Consider the following 22,893-nt stretch of genomic DNA (forward strand, 5'->3'; position numbering starts at 1 on the left):
AAGTATTTTACAGGTAAGCATGACGAAAAATCATATTTTTATTGCTGACTGTGCCCCTGTTGAAGGGCTTTTGATTACATAGGCTGGCCATAAATTATACAATGTTCTTGTATGATTTTCTATATCTGTCCCCTGTCGGCTCTAAGACTGAGAACTGAGCGATCAGACAGCTGATTGCTTAATTCTCAGTCTTCAGTGAGCAAGCAACTGTCAGTCACTGGCTCTCTGCTCTGCCCCTCCAGCACTCACTGGAGCATTGGGCTGTGGTGGGAGCAGCTGGCTCAGTCTCCCAGCGGCTTGCTGATAGGCTGAGCCAGCTGCCTGTCAGGCATCTGGGTGCATTCCGACACTAAAGTCGGGATCCATCCAGCACCTGGACTGTCTGAGTAATGTAACGTCAGCCGACAGCAGGCTTTACCCTGCCGTTGGCTTAAAACGGGTCACAGAATGCAGTGCACTTCTGTGACCCACAGGAGAAGTAGGGCCAAAGAGCTTTGGCCCTACTCCTCTTTTCAAAGTGTCTGCTGTATCTGCCTTCTGTAGTCTATGGTCATATATAGTCTTGTACAGTAAGTTTGTTTATATTTCTGGTTTTATCTTTCCAGGTTTTCTGTTCAGTCTGTTGCAGTCAGAAGTGTAAACTGCAGTACATGGAAAAAGAAGCAAGAGTCTGTGTGATCTGTTATAGCTTCATCACTAGAGGTTAGAAGCATGACTTATTCGTATTTTAGCACTCCTCTCTCTCTGCAGGAGACTGGTTCTCATTAACACTTTTTCGTGGCTTAGCAGTGCATAGTAGTTGGTGTGCCTTCTGATACCTGTTGGTTTTCCACTAACTTCTCCCATACTGATTGGCTCATTGACCTCGTAACCCAGCACAGCGTATGTAATTTGTATAATGAGCAATGCTGTGTTGATGGATGAGCTATAATTTATTAAGTGTATATTGTACAGTAAGCCCTTAAAGTTGCTATTAGATGTTAAAGGACAACTTCACATTTGGTATAAGTTGTCCTTTAATGAATGCAGCCACACTCCTGAGTGTATCCATCTGGTCTGATACTTATCTTTTTGTCCTCAATCCAGCGATCTTCACCATGTAGCCCTGCTGCAAAAGCCTTGCTTCTAAACCTGTTTTCTTCAGGTCCTTTTCAATATGTGCATGTGGTCTGTGGCCCCATTCATTCCTATGGGGAGAGCTATACTTTGGCAGGGCCACTTGAGTTTGCCAGGAGTACAGCTCCCCATAGTAATGAATGGGACTGTGGCATGCATGTGCAGGCAGAGAAGACCTTTTTAGAAGCCTGGCTGAGGCAAGGTGCTTATCACACCAGGTTGGTTGCAGTCAGGGAGGCAGCTGTGTTGCTTAGCGCACTACTTGTTCCAACCGTATGTTTTGTCTTTTACGTAGGTCAATACCTAATTTTGATAAATTCACTATAATATAAGAGCTTACATTATGATCATACATGAAAATGTGCTGTGGCGCATGCATGCCACAGCCCCATTCATTACTATGGGGAGCTCTACTCCTGGCAGACTCTAGTGGTCCTGCCCAAGTATAGCTCTCCCCATAGGAATGAATGGGGCCACAGCCTGCATGCACATATTGTAAAGGCCTTGAAGAAAACCTTTTTAGAAGCAAGGCTTTTGCAGCAGGGCTACATGGTGAAGATCGCTGGATTGAGGACAAAGGTTAAGTATCGGACCAGATGGATACACTCAGGAGTGTGGCTGCATTTATTAAAGGGCAACTTATACCAAATGTGCAGTTGTCTTTTAACATCTAATAGCAACTTTTTAAGGGCTTACTGTACAATATACACTTGATAAGTTATGTGATTAAATTGGCTTTGTACTGAAAATCGTAGTTCGAAAAATTGTATGCTACATGAGGCATGAAAGTACCTATTTCAAAAGGTTAGAACCCAATTTATTATAGCTATATTTATTTGTACTGTAAGTCCCCTACATACGAACCTTTAAAGATGCGAACATGTATTTGCACAGTTTTCTTTCATTCAACCCAGCGGGCTGAATGAAAAAAAACTGACAGATCGCCGTACCAACACAAGCAATGTTGGTGCAGCAATCTCCCCAGCTGTGCTATTGTGTTCTGACAGGGAGTCTCCCTCCGCCAAAACACATCAGCACTCGCAGCCTTTGTCTGTAATCACTGATCTTTGTTGGACCTATGAACACAGCTGTCAGCATCTCAAAGTTTCTGTAGTGGAACCATTAGGCATTATTCTCATGAGTGTTGATGGGGAACGCTGGGATACTCTTGCTGGGTGCAACCTTTCCCAATACTGTGTGGGTCTTAGAAAATCATTTAAATAAGTAAATGAGGCCTCTTTCTGTCAGTTTTTCAGACGTACCCAATCGGACCCTTCATTATCCTCTTTAGAGCGGCGGATATAAACTGACATGTGTCCATTTACAGCCGCTAACATCGAATCCAATCCGCTAACAGACGGATGGGGATCCGTTCCCCATCCGTCTATCGAATCAGATGGCAGTCAGGTGTAAATGGACAGGTGATCTATTTACATACGACAGCCCATAGAGGAGAGCGGGCTTTGTCTGCTCTGCATAAGCAGACAGATTCCCCGCTGAGCAGGCGGGCTCCTGGCGGAGTCCACCCTGTGTTGAAGGGGCCTAAATGTGTGCTGTCTTTGATGCATTGACCTGAGCATTGCTTGCAACCTTTAAATTAGGGAAGCATGTTGCCTAAAATTGCACTGGCTGTCTTTCTGAATCCAGCACCTGTGTGAGCATATCTGAATTGTTCTAGCAAATGACCCCTCTTAAAACGGAGACTAGCCACCAGTAAATTCCCGTAAAACATTACTGATTTTGAATTTTGGCAGGAGTTCTCTTGAATTACCTCTGAAAGATAATGAGCCAATCTAACAGGGAAATTGTTCACATCTTGTGTGCTATGATCCACAAACACCTGTGTGTTTTTCTTTCTTGGGTGTTTAGATAGAAATCTTTTGTCCTGACTTCTGTCTGTCCTTGTGGGCGATCTATTTCTTCCATTGCTTCTCAGCAGCCAGCTAGTGATTCCCAATTATTATGTTTTCTATTTTTTCCCTTCCTTTAGTGCAGGCTATTGAGAGGATGATGAGCCCAACTGCTCCTAGTCCAAACCCCAATGTCCCCTCTGAGTTTTATTCTACCATTCCTTCTTTGGTACATGCCCAGGCAGCTGGTACACTTAACTCTCCTCCACCCACTGTTTTGGTGGCTGGCTCAGTACTTAAACATCCTGGAGCTGAAGGTAAATGTCAACCAACAAGTAGTTGGATGTTGTTTAATCTAAGCTTTTATGTAAAGATTTTTTTTTATCAAAACCAGCTGTCTTATAACCCTGGTAGAAAATGTACAAACAGAACGTGGGGTCCACTTTCTATTGTGCCGACCTTTATAGATGGTGTCATTTCATTTTCTTTGAACCATATGTGTAGAACGACAAAGGGTATGACCCACATATAGTGTTAATAGAAAACACTCTTTTAAAATAATCACATTTTGTTGTTTTATCCAGCTGTATTTATTTACTCAGTGCAACTTATAACATCCAAGTCGTTGACCATCGTTTACATATGCGGACACGACCTACGTATGTGTTTGCGTCTGCATGTGAGCACGAGGGGACGGGGCACTTTATTATTGTTTATTTTATTTTAATTTTTTTTTTTTTTTTTTTTTTATCACTTTTATTCCTTTTACAAGGAATGTAAACATCCCTTGTAATAGGAATAGGGGGCATGACAGGTCCTCTTTCTGGAGAGATCTGAGATCTATAAGACCCCACATCTCTTTCTCCAGGCTGGAAAGCCGGAGAGCAAAAAAAAAAAAAATTCTCTCAGGCTTTCCAGACGTGACATCATAACATCGCGCCTGGCCTCCTGAGAGTTGTAGAGATGAGCGGGGACCATCTTGTTCTCGTTCCGCTCTATGGTAAACTGCCGCCGCCAGCTTGCCGATCTCACGGGCAAGCCAATAAGTTTGTAGAAGCACCGGAGGGTGGCAGGAGGGGACGTCGTCCGGTGCTTCTACATTCTACTGGCTCGATGGGCGAGCTGGAGAAGGAATCCGCCTGTAAAAACAATCAAGCTGCCACTAGAATGGTCTTTACTGTGCAGGGAATTGCTGGCAAAAAAAAAAAAAAAAAAGATACCTGAATGATGCCTGCAGCCCATTACGTCATATGACGTTCAGCAGTATGGAAGTGGTTAATTACAGCCTTTAGTCTGTTGGGATATATCTCTTCTAACTTTACACATCTACTGTAGACTTTGCAATATTTGCCCACTGTTCTTTGCAGAACTGCTTAAGTTCAGTAAAATTTGATGGTGACCATTTTGTGGACTGCAGTCTTCAAGTCATTCCACAGATTTTCAATGAGGTTTAAGTCTGAGCTCTGATTAGGCCATGCAAAGACAAGCACCTTTTTTCTCCTTCAACCACTGTGTGGTAATTTTTGCTGTGTGCTTTGGGTCATGGTCATGTTGGGAGGTAAACCGTCTTCCCATTGACAACTTTCTGGCAGAGGGCAGCAGATTTTCCTCAAGAACTTGACAGTATTTTGCCCCATCCATTTTTCCTCCAGTCCCTGTTGCAGAGAAACACCCCCATTACAAGATTTTAGCAACTCCATGCTTTACTGTAGGAATGGTGTTCTTTGGATAGTGAGTTTTTTTTTTGGATTTCTGCCTGACATATCGTTTGGTGTTGAGGCCAAATATATTAATTTTAGTCTCTTCTGACCACAACACCTTTTTCCAAGTGCCCTCAGAATCTTCAAAGTGCGTTTTGGCAAAGCTCAATCATGATTGCGTGTGGCCTTTCTTGAGCAGTGGCTTTTTTTCTTGCAACCCTCCCATGCAAGCCACATTTGTGGAGAATTTGTGATATTGTCACATGCACACAACAACCTCTTTGTCATAAATTCCTGCAATTGCTTCAGAGTTGCTGTAGGCCTCTTGTTAGCCTCCCTGACCAGTTTCCTCCTGGCCCTTACATCCAATTTGGAGCAACGTCCTGATCCAGGGAGGGTCTGTGTTGAACCAAATACCTTCCACTTCTTAATAATTGACTTCACTGTACTTCTAGGCATTGAAAGCCTAGAAAAAGCCTTTGAAATTGTTTTGTATCCATCTCCTTACTTGTGCCTGTTCACAACTTTATCCCGGAGATCTTTTGACAGTGCCTTGCCACCCATAGTTGATTGCTTCAGTTGCAATACCAGGGACTGAAATGCTTCAAGAAAAGCTATTTTCATGCTAAGCTAATTAAAATGGCGACCGCTGATCACAGTTGAATGTCAGTGGCTTTGTGTGGCATTGAGAATGTGATTGGCTACACCTGACGGAGTCATTTTTAGGAGGCGGGGACTTTTTTTTTTTTTCCAACTGATTCTGCTTTTTGAATTTTATTTTATTTTTTTTTTTTTTTCTGACATGTTAGTGTTCTAGCTTTCACTTGGATGTTATAAGTTGCACAGCTGGATAAAACAAAAACTGTGTCTGTCTTCATTTCATGCTGCAAAGCAACAAAATGTGATTATTTTAAAGAGGGTGATTCTTTTCTTTGCCCAGTGTATGATGCTTCTCTAAAGAACAGCATATCTATACGGTCAAACGTTTGTGGACACATGGCCATCACACTTGATATGAGTTTGACACCCCTTTCCAAAACCATTGACTAATAATAAGGAGTAAGTCCCATTTTGCTGTTGTAATAGCCTTGGACAAGAAGACCTGGCTTGCAATCAATGTTTCATTCCATTCCAAAGGTGTTCATAAGGGTTCGGGTTAGGGTTTATGTGCAGGCAGCCCAGGTAAAAAAAAAATGCCTTAAACCATTTTCACAGAAGCATTTGTACTGTACTTTTCATTGGAAACACCTGCACTTAGTAATTTGGAAAAGTGTCCACATACTTTTGACCATATCTACAACATTAAAAACCTTCCTATATTTCATTGTTTTAAATGTCACAAAAAAACAAAAACAAAAAAAAAACATTTTAAAGTGATTGAAAACAACCATATTGTTGGAACTTGTATAAGTAATTTAAGTCTAACTGGTACGTAGTACTATCCAAAGTAAGTGCCGTTGTATGAGAAACCTGGTATGTGATGTGTTTGACTAATAAAGTTATAACAGAACTGATTTCACTTGTGTTAACAATGGGAAATAAAATATATTTGTATCCAGGGAAGAGACTGCTTTACACATTGCATGGTATTCTTCTGATTCATCAGAATCCTCTGTACCTATTGCCAGTAAAATGTAATTTATGGCTATACATAAAACATTCATAATACACGTCCAGTATCCTTGCATTATTTATTATTACTACAAAATATGCATTTAACAAATTTAGGTTTTTTTTATTAATACTGTGAATATATGGCTCTTTCAGAGAGTTATTGTTTGTATCAGTATAATTTTGGTTCGTCCTGACATAGGTGGTTCAAGGGTATAGCTAGTAATAGCCACATTCAATTAGTTCTGTGACTACTACTAGCTATATTATATTATATTATATTATATTATATTATGACCTGGATAAATCAGAATATTCTTAGACATAAAGCATATCCAAAAACAAAAATGTAATTTTGCAGCTTTCCAATCCTTAAGTACTGAAAATTTGTTACTGATAAGCCTTTGCACTAATATCGGTTGACATAAAAAAAAAATTGGAACGATCATCATTTTTTTGTGCCTAAAATGTTCCAATGTGTACCAAAAAAAATCTGACCAGGCATCAAAAGACACTTCCAAGCTTAGATGAGGTGACCATGATATTATTACAGGTTGCACGTACAGTAGTTTAAATGGAACACATGGTAAATTGCATCTTGGGACCCATCCCTCAAACCATTCCTACTCGTTTACCTTTTAGGATTTAGACTTGTCCAATAATAATTGATACATATATGGGTTGATTTACTAAAACTGGAGAGTGCAAAAGCTGTGCATGGTAGCCAATCGGCTTCTAACTTCAGCATGTTCAATTAAACTTTGACAGTTTTAGTAACTCAACCCCATAGAGTCTGCTTATATCTAAGGCTGGGTTCACACTATTGCGAACCTGCACCCATTTTGCAATGGCAGGAGATTTTGACCGGCTCTCTATGGAGCCCAAGCCGGTTCACATATCTCCGCTGAGGCTCCGGTGCATTGCACAGGAGACCTGTGCGTCTTTTGGTCTAAATTCAGCCAAAAATTTCTTCTGAAATCTGGCCTGAATCGAGCCTGGACGCACCAGACCCCTGTAGCATGTGGCGATGGTGTGAACCCAGCCTTAAAGGATGAACGCTGGTATCAGTTTTAACTTGCAGTTACACCTGCAGTTATTGTATTTACCTTTTTGTCCAGAGAAACTTGACATATGCAGAAGGCAGAGACTATATTGTGTTCCTTTCTGGGGTTTTTAGTACATAATCTGGGTAACTGGACATGTGACTTTGGAAGGCGAACATGGCAGCCAGGTAGCTGAGAGCAATAGTTATAGGGGTGCACCGAATGGGTTTTTTGGTGCTGAAACCAATGCCGAAAATGAAAAATACACTAGGCCAAAAACTGAAAATGACCTATACCGAAAATATTTTTATACAGGAGATGGTCAGAGACTGCAGACATGGTACAGGAGATGGTCAGAGACTGCGGACATGGTACAGGAGATGGTCAGAGACTGCGGACATGGTACAGGAGATGGTCAGAGACTGCGGACATGGTACAGGAGATGGTCAGAGACTGCGGACATGGTACAGGAGATGGTCAGAGACTGCGGACATGGTACAGGAGATGGTCAGAGACTGCGGACATGGTACAGGAGATGGTCAGAGACTGCGGACATGGTACAGGAGATGGTCAGAGACTGCGGACATGGTACATGAGATGGTCAGAGACTGCGGACATGGTACATGAGATGGTCAGAGACTGCGGACATGGTACAGGAGATGGTCAGAGACTGCGGACATGGTACAGGAGATGGTCAGAGACTGCGGACATGGTACAGGAGATGGTCAGAGACTGCGGACATGGTACAGGAGATGGTCAGAGACTGCGGACATGGTACAGGAGATGGTCAGAGACTGCGGACATGGTACAGGAGATGGTCAGAGACTGCGGACATGGTACAGGAGATGGTCAGAGACTGCGGGCATGGTCAGAGACTGCGCACGTGGTACAGGAGATGGTCAGAGACTGCGCACGTGGTACAGGAGATGGTCAGAGACTGCGGGCATGGTCAGAGACTGCGCACGTGGTACAGGAGATGGTCAGTGACTGCAGACATTAGAGCTGCACAATTAATCGTTAAAAAATCGCGATCTCGATTCACCCCCCCACGATCTATTCTGCTGAGTTTGCCGATTCTTTCATATAACAAGTGGAGAGACTATCTGCTCACTCAGCTGTCAAAAGAAAACATCCGGGCAGTCTGCCAAGTTTAGAATATGAAACATTGTAACTAACCTTCCTTCTTAGATCAAAGGGATACACTTGTTTGTAAAAAAAGAAAAAAAAAGTCCAGGCAGTCTGCCAAGTTTTCAACAACTGTAAATGCAGGAAGTTTAACCACTTAAAGTCTAAATCTTTTTCTGACACTTCTTTCTTAAGTTAAAATCAATAACTTTTGCTAGAAAATTACTTGGAACACCCAAACATATAATATATATATATATATATATATATATATATATATATATATATATATATATATATATATAATTAGCAGAGACCCTAGGGAATAAAATGGCAATTGCTGCAATATTTTAATATTTTATGCCCCACTGTATTTGCCCAGCGGTCTTTCAAACGCAATTGTTTGGGAAAAAATACACTTCAATGAATAAAACAAAAATGCTGCGAGAATCGTGAGAGAATCATGATCTATCTTCTAAGCAAAAAAGTTGTGATTCTCATTTTAGCCAGAATCGTGCAGCTCTAGCAGACATGAAACAAGAGATGGTCAGAGACTGGGGACATGGCACAGGAGATGGTCAGAGACTGCAGACATGATATAAGAGATCAATGCAGCCTCACCAGTGCCCATCAGATGCAGCATTGTCTGTGTGTCCCCAGTGCAGCCTACCTGTGCAGGGGAAGAGAGAGGAGAGCCACTGCAGCCTGGTTGATTAGAGCGCCGGGAACATCACAGCTTTCATTTCAATAGCTGTGTGTTTGTTCCCCGCTGCGTGCCGTCACATACAGCCCCTCCCCCTTGTCCAGGGAACTTTGACAGACAGATCACCCGTCCCAGGATTGGACGGGTGGTCTGTCTGTGAAAGTGCCCGGACAAGGGGGAGGGGCTGTATGAGACCACTCGCGGCGGGGAACACACAGCTATTGAAATGAAAGCTGTGATGTTCCCGGCGCTCTAATCAACCAGGCTGCGGTGGCTCTCCTCTCTCGCCTGCGCTATACTACACCCCCGTAATGGGCGGCACCGTGGACGGGGGCAGAGCCCTACCCCATTTTTGGCTCCATTATCTGCCTCTTTTCTCTTTCTGCAAATTGCCAAAAAGGCCATTTTCGGCCAATATGTTTCGGCGGCCGAAATTTCGGTGCTTCCCTAGTTATGAATGACCTTGTTAGACTTTGTAAACCACCCATTGCTGAAGTTGTGGATAATTTGTATTCAGAACAGCTACAGGAGATCCCTCGAGGAGCATAATGGGGTTTCTAAGATTATTTCTCATTTCTGACATGCTTTTGCCTTGGAAAAACGTCATAATTAACATTTTATTTATTCATCGTTAGTGACTCGTTTCATGTTATGTGCTTGTGTGTGCTCACTGTCTAAGCCGTTTTATAGCATAACAACCTTGTGTCTTGGATTTTCTATAGTAAAACAGGCTTTTGTATGACCAGATGAATTTCATATCCGTGAGGGCATTTTTGGAAAAATTGTTTCCTGTTGTTGAAGACAAGGTTTCCTAACATTTTGTGTCAGATTTCCTGTTCTGTCCTGTTGCAGTTTCATGTGGCTTTTGCATGCTCATTCTTCCATATTTTTGTTGTTGCATTTAATGTACAGATTTGTAACTCAGTCACTACTGTCACTCTGCCTCCTTGCTTTAAAGCAGAGGTTCTGACAAAAGTTACCAGGGGTAGGATTTTTCTGCAGAAGAGACGGGCAAGGTCTCGTATGACGAAAAAACCTAATCTGGCTTCTGTTGATTTATCTGTTGTGTTCACTGTACAGCGCATGCTGATATTAGAGGCAGATGCGCGAGGCACTGTAACTCCTGCGTGCGTACATCATTAGTGGTCACCCAGTGGCCAAAGAGGAGCACTGCGAGGCCCGGTAGACTTGTTTGCAGAGATAGTGGTGGGGGGGTGGGTGGGATGCAGCATTGATAGAAATCTTGACCTCACATGACTTGGGGCAGGAGGTAGGCGCAGGCTGTAACCTGCAAGTATGCAGACTATGGCAAACGCTTACACCCCACCAACAAATTTACTTCTGCTTTATGGAATTGTAAGCTTAGCCACTAAACTCTCTTATGTTTAACATATTAATTACATTTCAAAATTAATTTTCAATCTTTGTAAATCTGCAGCTTACAATTTAGAATAGCTGTTGATCCTGACAAGGTGGTCTAACACCACTTTGTGTGTCTCTCTCTCTCTCTCTCTCTCTCTCTCTCTCTCTCTCTCTCTCTCTCTCTCTCTCTCTCTCTCTCTCTCTCTCTCTCTCTCTCTCTCTCTCTCTCTCTCTCTCTCTCTCTCTCTCTCTCTCTCTCTCTCTCTCTCTCTCTCTCTCTCTCTCTCTCTCTCTCTCTCTCTCTCCTATAAGCCCCCGGTGTCCAACACGCAGCCTGCCAAGTGGGGGTTGTTGTTATGGCCACTGACACCAATGCTGGGGGCTATTATGGCATTCACAGATGCCAATCCTGGGGGTTATTTTTGTGGACACTGACACCAATGATAGAGCTTATTTGACTCTTGCTTTCCCTTCTGTGTGCATTGCGGTATGCAGAAGAAATACAGCAGAACCCAAATTTTCAGACATTGAGGTGTGCTAAAGCCCATATAATTTGATTGACAAGTCCCAAGTTTGACTCTTACTGGACCATGAGTGCCATCCACGTTGGGTGCATCAATTTACAACATAGGTATTCCTTTGCTCCAGTTCTTCCTGGCCTTGCTTCCTCATGGGGGGCGGTCCCGGATACACAAGCTGCTCCAAAGACTCAGCTTCACAGGACACAGCAGGGAGTTTTATAGCATTCTCATCAAGCACAGTAGGCTTCCATCTCTCCCACGACCTCTCCACTGTGCAGTGTGACAGATACAGGTGCCCAACATGACTAGGGGCATGGTGGGCAAGTAAGTGTTTTACCCCTTCAGTAGTTGACACTCCAGTTTTCAGGCTTAATAAGTCCACCGTCATTCCCTAAGAAGAATCTCCTTCCTTTTGAGACCAATTTGACAGGAAGGTGGAGACCACTGCACGTTTTGTGTATGCGGTTTCTGGAGTCTTTTTCGTCCAGTACTCTTCTCTGCCATGGTCTCCCAGATCTTGGTTGTTACACCGGGGCTTGGATTCTAAAATCTCTCTTGCTTTTATGGTATTGGAGGATAAACTAGTTCAAGGTTTTCAATACCTGTGTAACGTGACTCAGGACAGTTGGTGTCTCGCCTGGTTTTATGGTGGCTTCTCTGGCTTAAGTGCTGGTCATTATCAGACTTCAAAATAAAAAATAAAAAAAAGACCTTACTGACATGCCATTGACAGGTGACCACCTCCTTGGTTCGCCCCTAGAGGAACTCGTCAAGAACACCACCAGTGGCAAGTGCACCTTCCTACCTCAAATTCGAAAGACTAAGAACACTCGTCCACTTTCTCTGGATCCCAGAGTACTTGGCAGCCGAAGGTCCCCAAACCTTTTGGAGAAGCCTTCCTCTGCGTGAAGGTGTGTCCCCCACTGCACCATCTCAAGTTTGGGGGGGACATCTCATGATCAAACTGCTGGCTTTCCCACGTCTCAGACAAATGGGTTCTGGAGGTTATCTCCTCTAGTTCCAAACCCCAGATAGTCCCCCCCCCCCACCACCACCACCACCACCACCAATCTGAGCCTGAGCGTCTCTCCTCAGCGTTTAGGTGACTTACAAACTAGCAGTGCAAGGACTCCTACAACAGGGAGTGCTGGTCCAGTTCCATCTGCAGGAAATTTCAGGGGTCTCCACTCTTTTTACTGTCTCAACAAAGGATGGTATCTGTCCGATTCTGGACCTAAAAACTCTGACCCCCCCAAGGTGAGCAGGTTTTGTATGCCGGTTCACTATGTAATAGCCTCTTTTCATCAAGGGGATCGCAAGGATTCTTGCCTTTTTACATCCCCATTTGCTGCAATCACCATTGTTTCCTTCAGTTTGTGGTAGAAGAAATGCATTACTAACTCATTGTCTTGCCCTTTGGTCTGGCATCAGAGCAATGTGTCTTCACTAAGACACTAGCTTCGATCTTGGCTCTTTTATAGGCTCGGTTCACACTGTACATCCAATGTAAATCGCACATGAACCACCCCGCATACCTGTACAATTCACATGCGATTCAGTGCAGTGCAATTTAAACCCATTAATTTTGAATGGACTCAATGTGCACCACATCGCACCAAAGAAGTGAATGCACCTTTTTTGGAGCCTCACTGAACTGGAATGCATGGTCGTTTTTGTACCATACAATCCAGTATATGCAAACACTGCATTTGCGACCTGTGTTTGGGGTGATGTCAATGTTGTATTGACACCCGCAACAGATCGCAAGGGCAGTTCGATTGCAATGCAGTGCCGGAGACGCACTTATGGCTAGGTGGAATAGCAATGGTAAGCTACCCTGACAACCTGCTCTTGCAAGCATTGTCCACATCAAACGTTGACTAAGATATCTCCATCACAGTCAATACATTGGACATATTCAGTTCTCCTTTGGAGTACCTGGGACACCACTGTGGCTGGGATTTTCCTTCTGCTGAACAAATTTCAAAAGTTTCTCCTTCATTTCCATTGCATAATTTTTCTACCGTGTCCTTCCATTTCTGCATAGGAATTTTGGGTCCCCATGGTGGCTTTCTTGAAAGCAGTTGCTTACGTGCAACACCATTTCAGACCTCTACAGAGAGAGAGAGCAATGCTGAGGAAATGGAATGAACTCCTGAGTTCGCTGGCTCAGCTCATCAGTCTATGTAACCTGACATACATGTGGCATTAATGTGATGGCTTCGGTCCCCTCTTCCGATAGGTCCACTGGGTCCACTGAGACCTTGACCGTTTCTAGGAACAGGTCATGGACGACGAGCGCAGAGACCACCTTGCTGCCCTCCATACATTAAAGATTAAGGTGAAGCACCTAGAAGCTAGAGCTCAGGATGTGGAAAATCGCAATCACCTCAATAATTTTCAAATCATTGGGCTGCCCAAAGGCGCTGAAGGCTCTGACCCAACTCACTTTGCAGAAAACCTTCTGAAAACCCTATTTAAACGTGCCTTCCACATGCCCGCAACCCACGGCCTGCAAGGGGTGCTGCCACACACTTTTTTTTTTTTTCTTAAAGTTCTGGGATTGTGATCTCATTCCCGGACTATATGGAGACAGAAATTTAAAAAGGAAAGTCTGGAAACTGCTCCCTGACATGAAACACCTCCATCCCTATATATGAGGAAACAGGAAATGAGGTGTCCATGATGATCACCAGGTAAACAAGATATATAGGTATAAAATGACAAAGTTTATTTGAATGGTATACATATCCAATACACGACATGAACTAAGATGACAAATTCATAAGAACACAACAACATGACATGATGGTCCTCTAAAACATGCCAAAATGATATAATATCACAAAGTATTAAGGTACAGATATACATGATGCATCTCTAACCCGACGCGTTTCGCAAGCTCTACTCACTTCCTCAGGGGCTGATGTGTATATCTGATGTCTGTAACCACAAGTAAAAATATATATTGAAGTATAGATTATGATTGGACGGGAGCATGAGGCCAGAACTGATAATCCCATACTCGGCAGATGGTTGGCTTCAGAGGCTGATCCCAGGCAGGGGTCAGCAGAGAACGTCTCCCCCGGGAGCTGAAGGGACGAAGACCACAGCAGGCAGGACTGAGGCCAGACGCAGGGCAGGCATGGCGAAGGGACGAAAAAGATATAAATGTGGACCCAAAGATCACCCATGAATCTTGCAAGGCGTGCACTCTACAATAAGATGTATAAGTGTGAATATATATACGTAAATCGGAGATAGTTGAAGTGGAGGGCCACCCTGAAAAAAAAAATCGCCAACAATTTAAAAAAAAAAAAAAAAAAAAAAAATTTTAAACTTGCCTAAACCCTTGTTGCTAGGCAGTCTTCCTAATCTGCCTCTTCCTATTCCGCAGCGTGTTCTTCTCCTCGGTGAGCGGCCCCGTTTTCTGGGAACTGTGTGTGTTCCCAGAACACCATGGGGCCATTCGCGGAGCGCTGCGCCGCTCGAGCGTGCGCAGTAGGAAACTGGCAGTGAAGCCGCAAGGCTCCACTGCCTGTTTCCCTTACATAGGATGGTGGTGCCGGGACCCGAGAGCCAAGGGACGGGTCGGCCTCGGGCGGCCGACATGGCGGGCACCCAGGACAGGTAAGTACTTATTTAAAGTCAGCAGCTACAGTGTTTTTTTTTTTCAGGCCGGAATCCCGCTGTCCCCAATGTCCTAAAAATATAAGGTTGTATACTTGGATACAAAGGAATCTTAATGTAACAATGTCCTGAAAGTATAAGGTTGTATACTTGGGTACAAAGGATCCAAAGGTGTCCTGCAGAGCATGGGAAGGGATGGTGTAAGGGGAAAGGAGGAGATGTGAAAATGGAGTGAGAAAAGTAGGAAAAGAAGTGAGAGGGTGAAGAGATGTTGCCAAATGAAGAGATGCAGACGAGTTAGCTGGAGTAGAAGAAAGGGGGGAAAAAGTTGTGGATGAAGGTGTGTGGGAGTGATACCCCACAGTGTGCATGTAGAAATAGTGAGTATGCTGGTGAGATAACGTATATGAGTATCAAAGTAGTGCCTACCAGTATATGTGGACCTCTCGCCTGTATGTTGAAGAAACCAGAAGGAGGGAACGTTTGCCATGCCAAAACCCCCGCCTAAATACCCGGACGTCCACGGCAGCCTCCGCCCCTAGCGTCATGCAGCTGGCGGTGAAGGGGAGGACCCGCAATGCGCCCGCCGTGGCGTGGAACGCAATTGCGATCCCTGCCCACCACCTAGAATGACACACGGTGCCCAGTTGCTGGGGACACCGCTGGAATGCGGAAGTCTCCCACTGGGCTCAGAGGCATGACGCCGATGCACTGGTGGCTCCTCCCCTCCGATGAATGGAGAGACGGAGACAGCAGGGGAGGAAACTCCCTATTTGTGCATTGTGTGGAGACATAGCGTCAACGTAAATCCTTTAATCACCTTCAAGCCAAACTAAGAGAGGCCTCAAGTACAGTATGGGGGTTATTTACGAAAGACAACTCCACTTTGCACTGCAAGTGCACTTGGAAGTGCAGTCGCTCTAAATCTAAGGGGGAGATCTGAAATGAGTCGAAGCACTGCTGATTTTATCATCCAATCATGTGCAAGCTAAAATACTGTTTTTTTTATTTTCCTTGTATGTCCCCCTCGGATCTACAGCGACTGCATTTCCAAGTGCACTTGCAGTGTAAAGTGGAGTTGCCTTTAGTAAATAACCCCCTATGTTTCCTGCCAAGCTGCGAGTTCAAGATGGCCATCAAGTGCACTTCTTCACCTCAACAAGGGAGGCTGCCTCTTTGGTTGAAACTGTCTGAAAGTAACTTCTGTTATGGATATCCTGTTTGCTCTGATGTGTGAGCTTTGAGAGCCTGCTGGCTTGTTCCAATTGTCCTGTGACAGCTCGCTTGCCAGCCTGGGGCTTTGGGGGACTGAGTAATGGCCCCTCTCTGAGTGTCGTGTGCCTGCTGGATATTGGCGCCCCCCCCCCCCCCCCCCCCCCTTGGATGGGGCTTGGGTTACAGGCAACCTTGTCCATGTTATGATCACTTTGGCCTTTTTTCCTGTTGGAACCTGCCATTTAGTTATGGTTAATGTTTAACTGCACAAACTTTAAGTAATTTACCCCGGTTCATCCAGGTGACCCGCACCACATTTCCTTCTTGGAATACCTGTAGCGACTTCTGCACATTTGCCCTCTGTGTGCGGCCTGAGAGCCTGCTGGATTTGAGGATGAGAGCTCTCCTCCATTTTGTGAGGTTGGGAGGAAGGGAATTGAAATTCTCTGGGTTTGTTTTTTTTTTTTTTTTTTTCTTATATCGTGTTTTTATTCATGATATTGATTTTGGGTCTGATTGCAATATTTGATACAGTTCTGCTCTATCTGTTTTTCTGATCTATCCACATCCAGTTTCTCTTGCTACTCCATAATGCCTGATCCTCTGGATTGGATGGTTACTTGGCCCTATGTCCCAACTTGGTATACTTTCTTGGAATATGAGGGGCTTCAATTCACATTTAAAGCGATCCCTGGTATTTCAATTTTTGAAAGCGCATGTCCCTCATATCTGTATGCTCCAGGAAAGGCATCTTATTGGAAGGAAGACCCTTAGCCTTAAACTGTGGGTTGGGCACCACTATCTCCACCTATTCTAATTTCACAGAGGGGGCGAGTGTCTCGGTAAGAAATTTCGGTCCTACCCGGGTCACGAAAGCCATGATTCTGCCGAGGGGAATCTCTGATCCTGCTCCTTTTTGCTTCTACGTCTGGAAATGTTAGCTGGCCCCTCAAATTGTGGAGGCTTTCTAGGTTTTGGATTACTGGGGCTGCAGTTGAACCACAATTTATGGACCATCTCGTGATTTATTAGAGTATCATCCCAACACCTCTCCTGATACGGTGGCGTGGGATGCCTTTAGGGCTCCACACATGGGCAATACCATCTTACACTCCTTCCAAACCCTTGTTCGGATGGATAAGTCTGACTTGGCTAGGGCTGAAGCTGCGGCTACTGATCAGCGCGTGTTTTATGTCTATATTAAAGATCCCCAGCATTATAATAGACTTTCCTGACGCCACCATGGCAGCATACTAGTAATAGGCTCCGCCTTTCTCCTCTCCCTCAGGACCAATGAAATAGCATAAATTAAAGGCCAGTTAGGCCCCGCCCCATTCTTCTTTTTGTCCTTATACCTCCATGCACCAGTGAAGAGTGAGCAGCACTATGTTCCCTCCTCTGCCTCCAGGCAGATGCCGGCTGGGTTCAGCCTCTCCCAGTGCGAAGTCCCAGTATCAGGCTGCTAAAAGCGCCAGAGTAGCTTGGGAGCTCCTTCTGTGGGTCTTGATGGAGCTGAGCAGTTTTTCCTCTTTAGGAATGCAATCTGCCTTTAAGGCTGGTGTCTGCAACGCTTGTTGGGTTTGGGGAGGCCAGCTTTGCATCCTTCTTACCTTTGCCTTTGTCTCCTGTCATTTTCTGCACCTCCTGTTCTTTTCCTCCTGCAGTGGCACTGGTCTGGGTACATTACTCCCCCTAGGTTCTCTGTCCTTTGCTGTCCTAGGCCAGCTGTAGATATAGCTTATATTTGTAGGTTGTATAGGTGTGTGTGTATATATGTATGTATATTGTAGGGGATCAGAGGGGTGGACAGCTGGCTCAGAGACAGCCCATTAAAACAAAAGTGGCTTTATTCAGCAAAATGGCAAATTAAACATAAGATAACAGACTTGTCTTGTCACACGGTTGTACACACAGGCACAGCTCACAGTTCAGCAGCACACAGGCTTATAGGTAATAGTTCATGGCTCCAATCAGAGCTACAGTCTTTATGTGGTTAAACTCACCCAGCACACCATCCAGCAATGGACATTTTCACACACAGCATGCTGCTGTCTCTCTCCTACTCAAACAGCTCCTCTCTGAGACTTTCAGCCCAGCTGACAATTAGGTCTGAAGGGGAAATATCTGCCCTCTTCGATTAACCCCTTCTTAACCCGGCCCCAGGCTTATCCTCTACAGTATGTATATGTTTGTGTATATATGTGTGTGTTCTTATGTTGGTTGGTATGTATGTGTGTGAGGGGTGTTATATGGAGCGGTATGTGCATGTATTTATATATGCATGCATATTGTTTTTTAAAAAAAAAAAAAACAGGGAAAGGAGAGAGTGTGTAGATGTATATATTTAGATATACATTATTAGAGGGAGAAGCGAAGTCGCTGTTGCCTTATCTATTTTTCCTCTTCTCTGTCTTTCTGCGGCTGTCCATCTCTCAGCTGGTCGTCCCATTTCTCCATGGTTCGAGTATCAGTCACCACCCATACAAAAGACCCTCAACACTTAGGGTGGGGACCACCGTGTCGGTAAGTTTTCAGGAAAAGAGTGCCCTCTCATGCGGATTGCTTTGATTTGCTTCAGCTCCGCGCGCCCACGCTCTCAAAGGCCAGAGCCAGAGGCCATAGATGCCGCTCCCACTAAGGAGAGAGGTTCCAAGGAAAACGTCTTAGCTCTTCTTTCCCAGACCCAGCACCCCAACAAGAGTCCTGCAGGACCTGTGGCGCAGTGCCTATGCCCAGGAGGCTGGTGAGTGAAGTCGGCCTGGTTGAAGTTTGCAGCTGACAGGTAATACCGAATGTCCTTATTACTTATAAGGTGGCACAAAACTTCTGTTTTAAACTCACTGTAATTACTCTAGCTAGTCAGCCCCCTTGTTGCGGGTCTAGCCACTAGCAGAACAATCTGCCTCATGGATCACTCATCCTCTCCGTACTCCTGATGAGGGGGCGTAGCCTGCAAATGATTTTAGCTCCCTTGCACCAGAGGAAGATCTGGAGCTACTTGGTGTCAGTTTTTCTTTGGAGAACTGTGCATCCAGGCAGTCATGCAGACCATTACATGGGTTAAAAGACAAAGTCATATTTACCCTTTTAATGAGCAATGACTTTTCCATTAGGAAACTGGTTTAATTCAAGGCGGATATAGCATCGCTGAAATCCATGCCTACAGTGGGACCGGCTGTTGTCCAATAGGGTGGCGGCTGGGAAGGGTCTGCAACTCAACAGAGGCCCTTACCTTGGTGACGGGTACTTTGGGTTTCCGCTCCCAGGATATGGTTGGAAAGGAAATCCTTACTGGTGATATCTTGGGACCCGGCCAAGATGTATCGGCAGTTACGACTAGGGGTACTCATTGGATTGAGACCCGGTAGAACTGGGTACCTTGTCATCAGTGGGCTTCGGAGGAATGACTGTTTAGTCTTCTGTCCCATTTGAAAATATATAAAATAATTATTTTGGTTTAAGTAGAACCCACCCTGGCAGCTAGGATATGTATCACTAGTATGCTGCCATGGTGGCGTCAGGAAAACGGAAAATTGTATTATACTTACTGTAATTTTCCTTTCCTGACGCCAATCAATGGCAGCATACGAACCCACCCTTGTGCGTTTCGGTATCTAGCTAATTACGAAGAATGGGGCGGGGCCTAACTGGCCTTTAATTTATGCTATTTCATTGGTCCTGAGGGAGGGGAGAAAGGCGGAGCCTATCACTAGTATGCTGCCATGGATTGGCGTCAGGAAAGGAAAATTACAGTAAGTATAATACAATTTTCAGTTTTATTCCCTAACTAGAGAAGTCCTCCTCCGGATGACCCTGACAAAAAAGAAAATTTTCCACCAATCCCAGCGCATCTGGGAAATTGTTGGCATGGCTATTCAGGGAACATATTACTGCCACCAGTATATGGCAAATCCTAGGCCCCGATGGGATCATGCTCTTTTACCCCCGACAGATTAACGACTGCTTTGTCTCATATTTTCAAACTCTTTATAGCTCCCCAGTGGCATATGACGATAGTGAACTTTACTCCTACCTGGCTGATATGAACTTTCCAGTCCTCACACCCACCTACCATGACAAACTAGATTCACCTATTACTTTAGAGGAGGAAGCAGAAGACATTGGGGGTGCTCCAGTCGTTTAAGACTCCTGGTCTTGATGGGATTCCAGTGAAATTTTATAAAACTTATGCAGAAGATTTGGTTCCTTGTATACATTCCATGCTGGTGAAATCGTTGGAGTCGCTTCCGGATTCAATGAGTGTGATTGTTGTGATCCGTAAGCCTAGGAAAAACCTTGTTCTGTGTTCCTCTTAATGCCCCATCTCTTTGAATGCGGATGCAGAACTACTATAAAAAAGTTTGGCTAAATTGGTTAAATGTGGTCTTAGAGCTGATCCAGTGGTGAGGTGTATTGTTGTGAGCTCTCTTGAAGAGAAACTGTCTCTTTATGTACAGATGACTTTTTGCTCTATTTGGTAGACGCGTCGTCCTCTCTTTGCTCGGCATTGGCTATCTTTGATCGGTTTGGATGGTTTTTGGTTATACGCATCAATTGGGATAAATCTGTGCTCTTTCCGCTACACCTATCGGTGCCACGCTCGGATACGCAGATGACGCTACAATGGGTTTACTAATTTACCCATTTGGCGAGTACTACTGCTGTCTACTTAGAGAAGAATGTTTCCCTGTTGCTCTTTTCACCATTAAGTATAATACCTAGCGAACCCTTCTGTTGAATCCGGTTGGAACCATTAACCGCTTGCCGACCGTATACTGCATATATATGGTGTCAAGGCCGTTTGCTGGGCAGGATCGCGTTCTGTGAGAATGGAAGGTTGTGATCCTCCGTTCCTGCTAAGCAGGAACATAGATCTCTGCCTTTCCATAGTGCAAGTATCCCCCACACAGTTTAGTAAACACTCCCTAGGGACACATTTAGCCCTTTGATCACACCTGATGTTAACCCCTTCCCTGCCAGTACACTGACAGTGCATATTGTTAGCACTGATCACTGTATTATGTACACATGAGTGGACCTTACGGCAGACTTGGTCCGGCGGACCGGAGTCCGTCGGTTAATTCGATCGCGTGTGGGCTCCAGTGGACTTTTTTTCCCAAAAGTTTGACGGACCTAGAAATGAAACATGTTTCAAATCTTTCCGATGGACACGAGTCCGGTCGAAAAAAGTCCGCTCGTCTGTATGCTAGTCCGACGGACAAAAACCGACATACTGGCTATGAACTTCCTTGTTTTAGTCCGGTCGTATGTCATCACGTACGAATCCGTCGGACTTTGGTTGATCGTGTGTAGGCAAGTCTGTTCATTCGGAAAGTCCGTCAAAGTCCGCCAGACCTAGTCTGGCGAAAAGTCCGCCCGTGTGTACGCGGCATTAGTGTCACTGGTCCCCAAAAGGTGTCACTTGGTGTGCGATCTGTTCACTGCAATGTCGCAGTCCCGCTATAAGTCGTTGATCACCACCATTACTAGTAAAAATAAATAAAAGTTCCATAAATATATCCCATAGTTTGGTTTGCGCAAAAGTTATAGCATCTACAATCAATATACGCTTATTGAGATTTTTTTTTATGCGGGCTGTCTGGGGGCAAATTCCCTATTCAACTAAGACAACTCTACAACTTCCGCGATCTTGCGGTGGTCTTGTGCTTCATAACTTTCAATTACACTACTAGGCGGCTGTGCTGGTTAGCATGCGGTGGTGGTTCTCTCATTCTAGACAGAACCCTGCGGTGACTCTGGAGGCGGCTCTCCTGGGTTCTTGTGCAGCCTTAAGTAACCTGGTTTTTAGAGGTCCGCGAGCTCATCCCCCTCTATAACAGGACCTATGAGTGTTAGTCTAGGTGTGGACCCAAGCTCGCAGCATACTCTGTATATAGGGAGCCCTGCAGGTTCTCACCACATCTTCTTCTCCTGTGGGTAATCCATCTCTTCCCCATCTTTATTTGATCCCTGACCCACAACTATGGGCTAAACTTGGCTTGATGACTTTGAAACGTGTCATTTCAGATTTCTTTTCCTGCTGTGGTGCACGTACTTGCTGCCTAGATCCATGGAGTTTAGATATTGGCAATTGCAACAAGCCCTTCGGGCCCAATTTCCAGGCCCCCACGTACTAGTCTAATCCTGTTAAGCACCTTCTTTGCACTCCTGATTGTCTGTGGCCTACGGCACTAAGTCTACCTGTACCTTTGACCGTTGGGCTGATATCCCTGCCCTCAATGGGGATGACTGGGAGGACTGTTTCTCCTTATGTGACTTCTATGATTTCAGCTAAGGATAGATGTATACAATTTAAATTTCTCCACAGAGCATACTAACCCCCCCCCCCCCCCAACGACTGGCCAAAATTTACTCCAGGCTGACCCGTGTGTGCTACTGAGACTGGTGCCTTCTTGCACATGGTGTGGTCTTGCCCCATGCTACGTCCCTACTGGGAGTCTGTGGTTGATACTAGGGATGCACCGATACCAATACTTGTATCTGTGCCCATGCCAAGCACTTGCACGAGTATCGGTACTCGTGCAAATGCTCCGATGCCTAGTCCGACATCTGTTGTATCGGACCATGTGTCCTTAAGCTCAGCAGGGGGGCTGGGCAGCCTCAGCTAAGCGGTGCGGTGGTGGGGGCAGTTAAAAGCATCAATTTCCCTGTATAGCTTTTCTGACAGTCTCTTCTCTTCTTCCTCCCGCAGCTGTCAGGTGCTTTATTGAACGTTATACAGGGAGATCGGTGCTTTTAACTGCCCCCACCGCCGCACTCTCTGGTGTTCTCCTCCCCTCCTCAGTGGTGTCGTCCTCCCACTCCGGATCCCAGGCTCCCTGTGTCCTCCTCCGGTACCCCCTGTCCTAGATCTGTCAGGATGGAGAGCGGAGGAAGGACCTGATAAATCTGTCATTTATCGGCTCCTTCCTTTTCTGAATGAACAGAATCAGTGATTACTGACTCTGTCAATTCATAATTGAAACATTGTAACCTTTTGTTTAGAAACTTCAGTTT

The 22,893-nt window shown here is 44.9% G+C and overlaps 1 protein-coding gene across 1 annotated transcript in view; it reads left to right on the plus strand.

Annotated features, from left to right (window-relative positions):
* ZFYVE16 (zinc finger FYVE-type containing 16) overlaps positions 1 to 22,893 on the plus strand; it is a 106,744-nt gene that overhangs the window by 26,347 nt on the left and 57,504 nt on the right. The window contains exons 4-5 of the mRNA XM_073624429.1: positions 606 to 702; positions 3,107 to 3,283. Coding sequence (XP_073480530.1) covers positions 606 to 702; positions 3,107 to 3,283 — 274 coding nt within the window. The remainder of the gene's footprint in view (positions 1 to 605; positions 703 to 3,106; positions 3,284 to 22,893) is intronic.

The sequence above is a fragment of the Aquarana catesbeiana genome, linkage group LG01 (assembly GCF_042186555.1).
Source record: "Aquarana catesbeiana isolate 2022-GZ linkage group LG01, ASM4218655v1, whole genome shotgun sequence".
In the NCBI taxonomy this organism is placed as follows: Eukaryota; Metazoa; Chordata; class Amphibia; order Anura; family Ranidae; genus Aquarana; species Aquarana catesbeiana.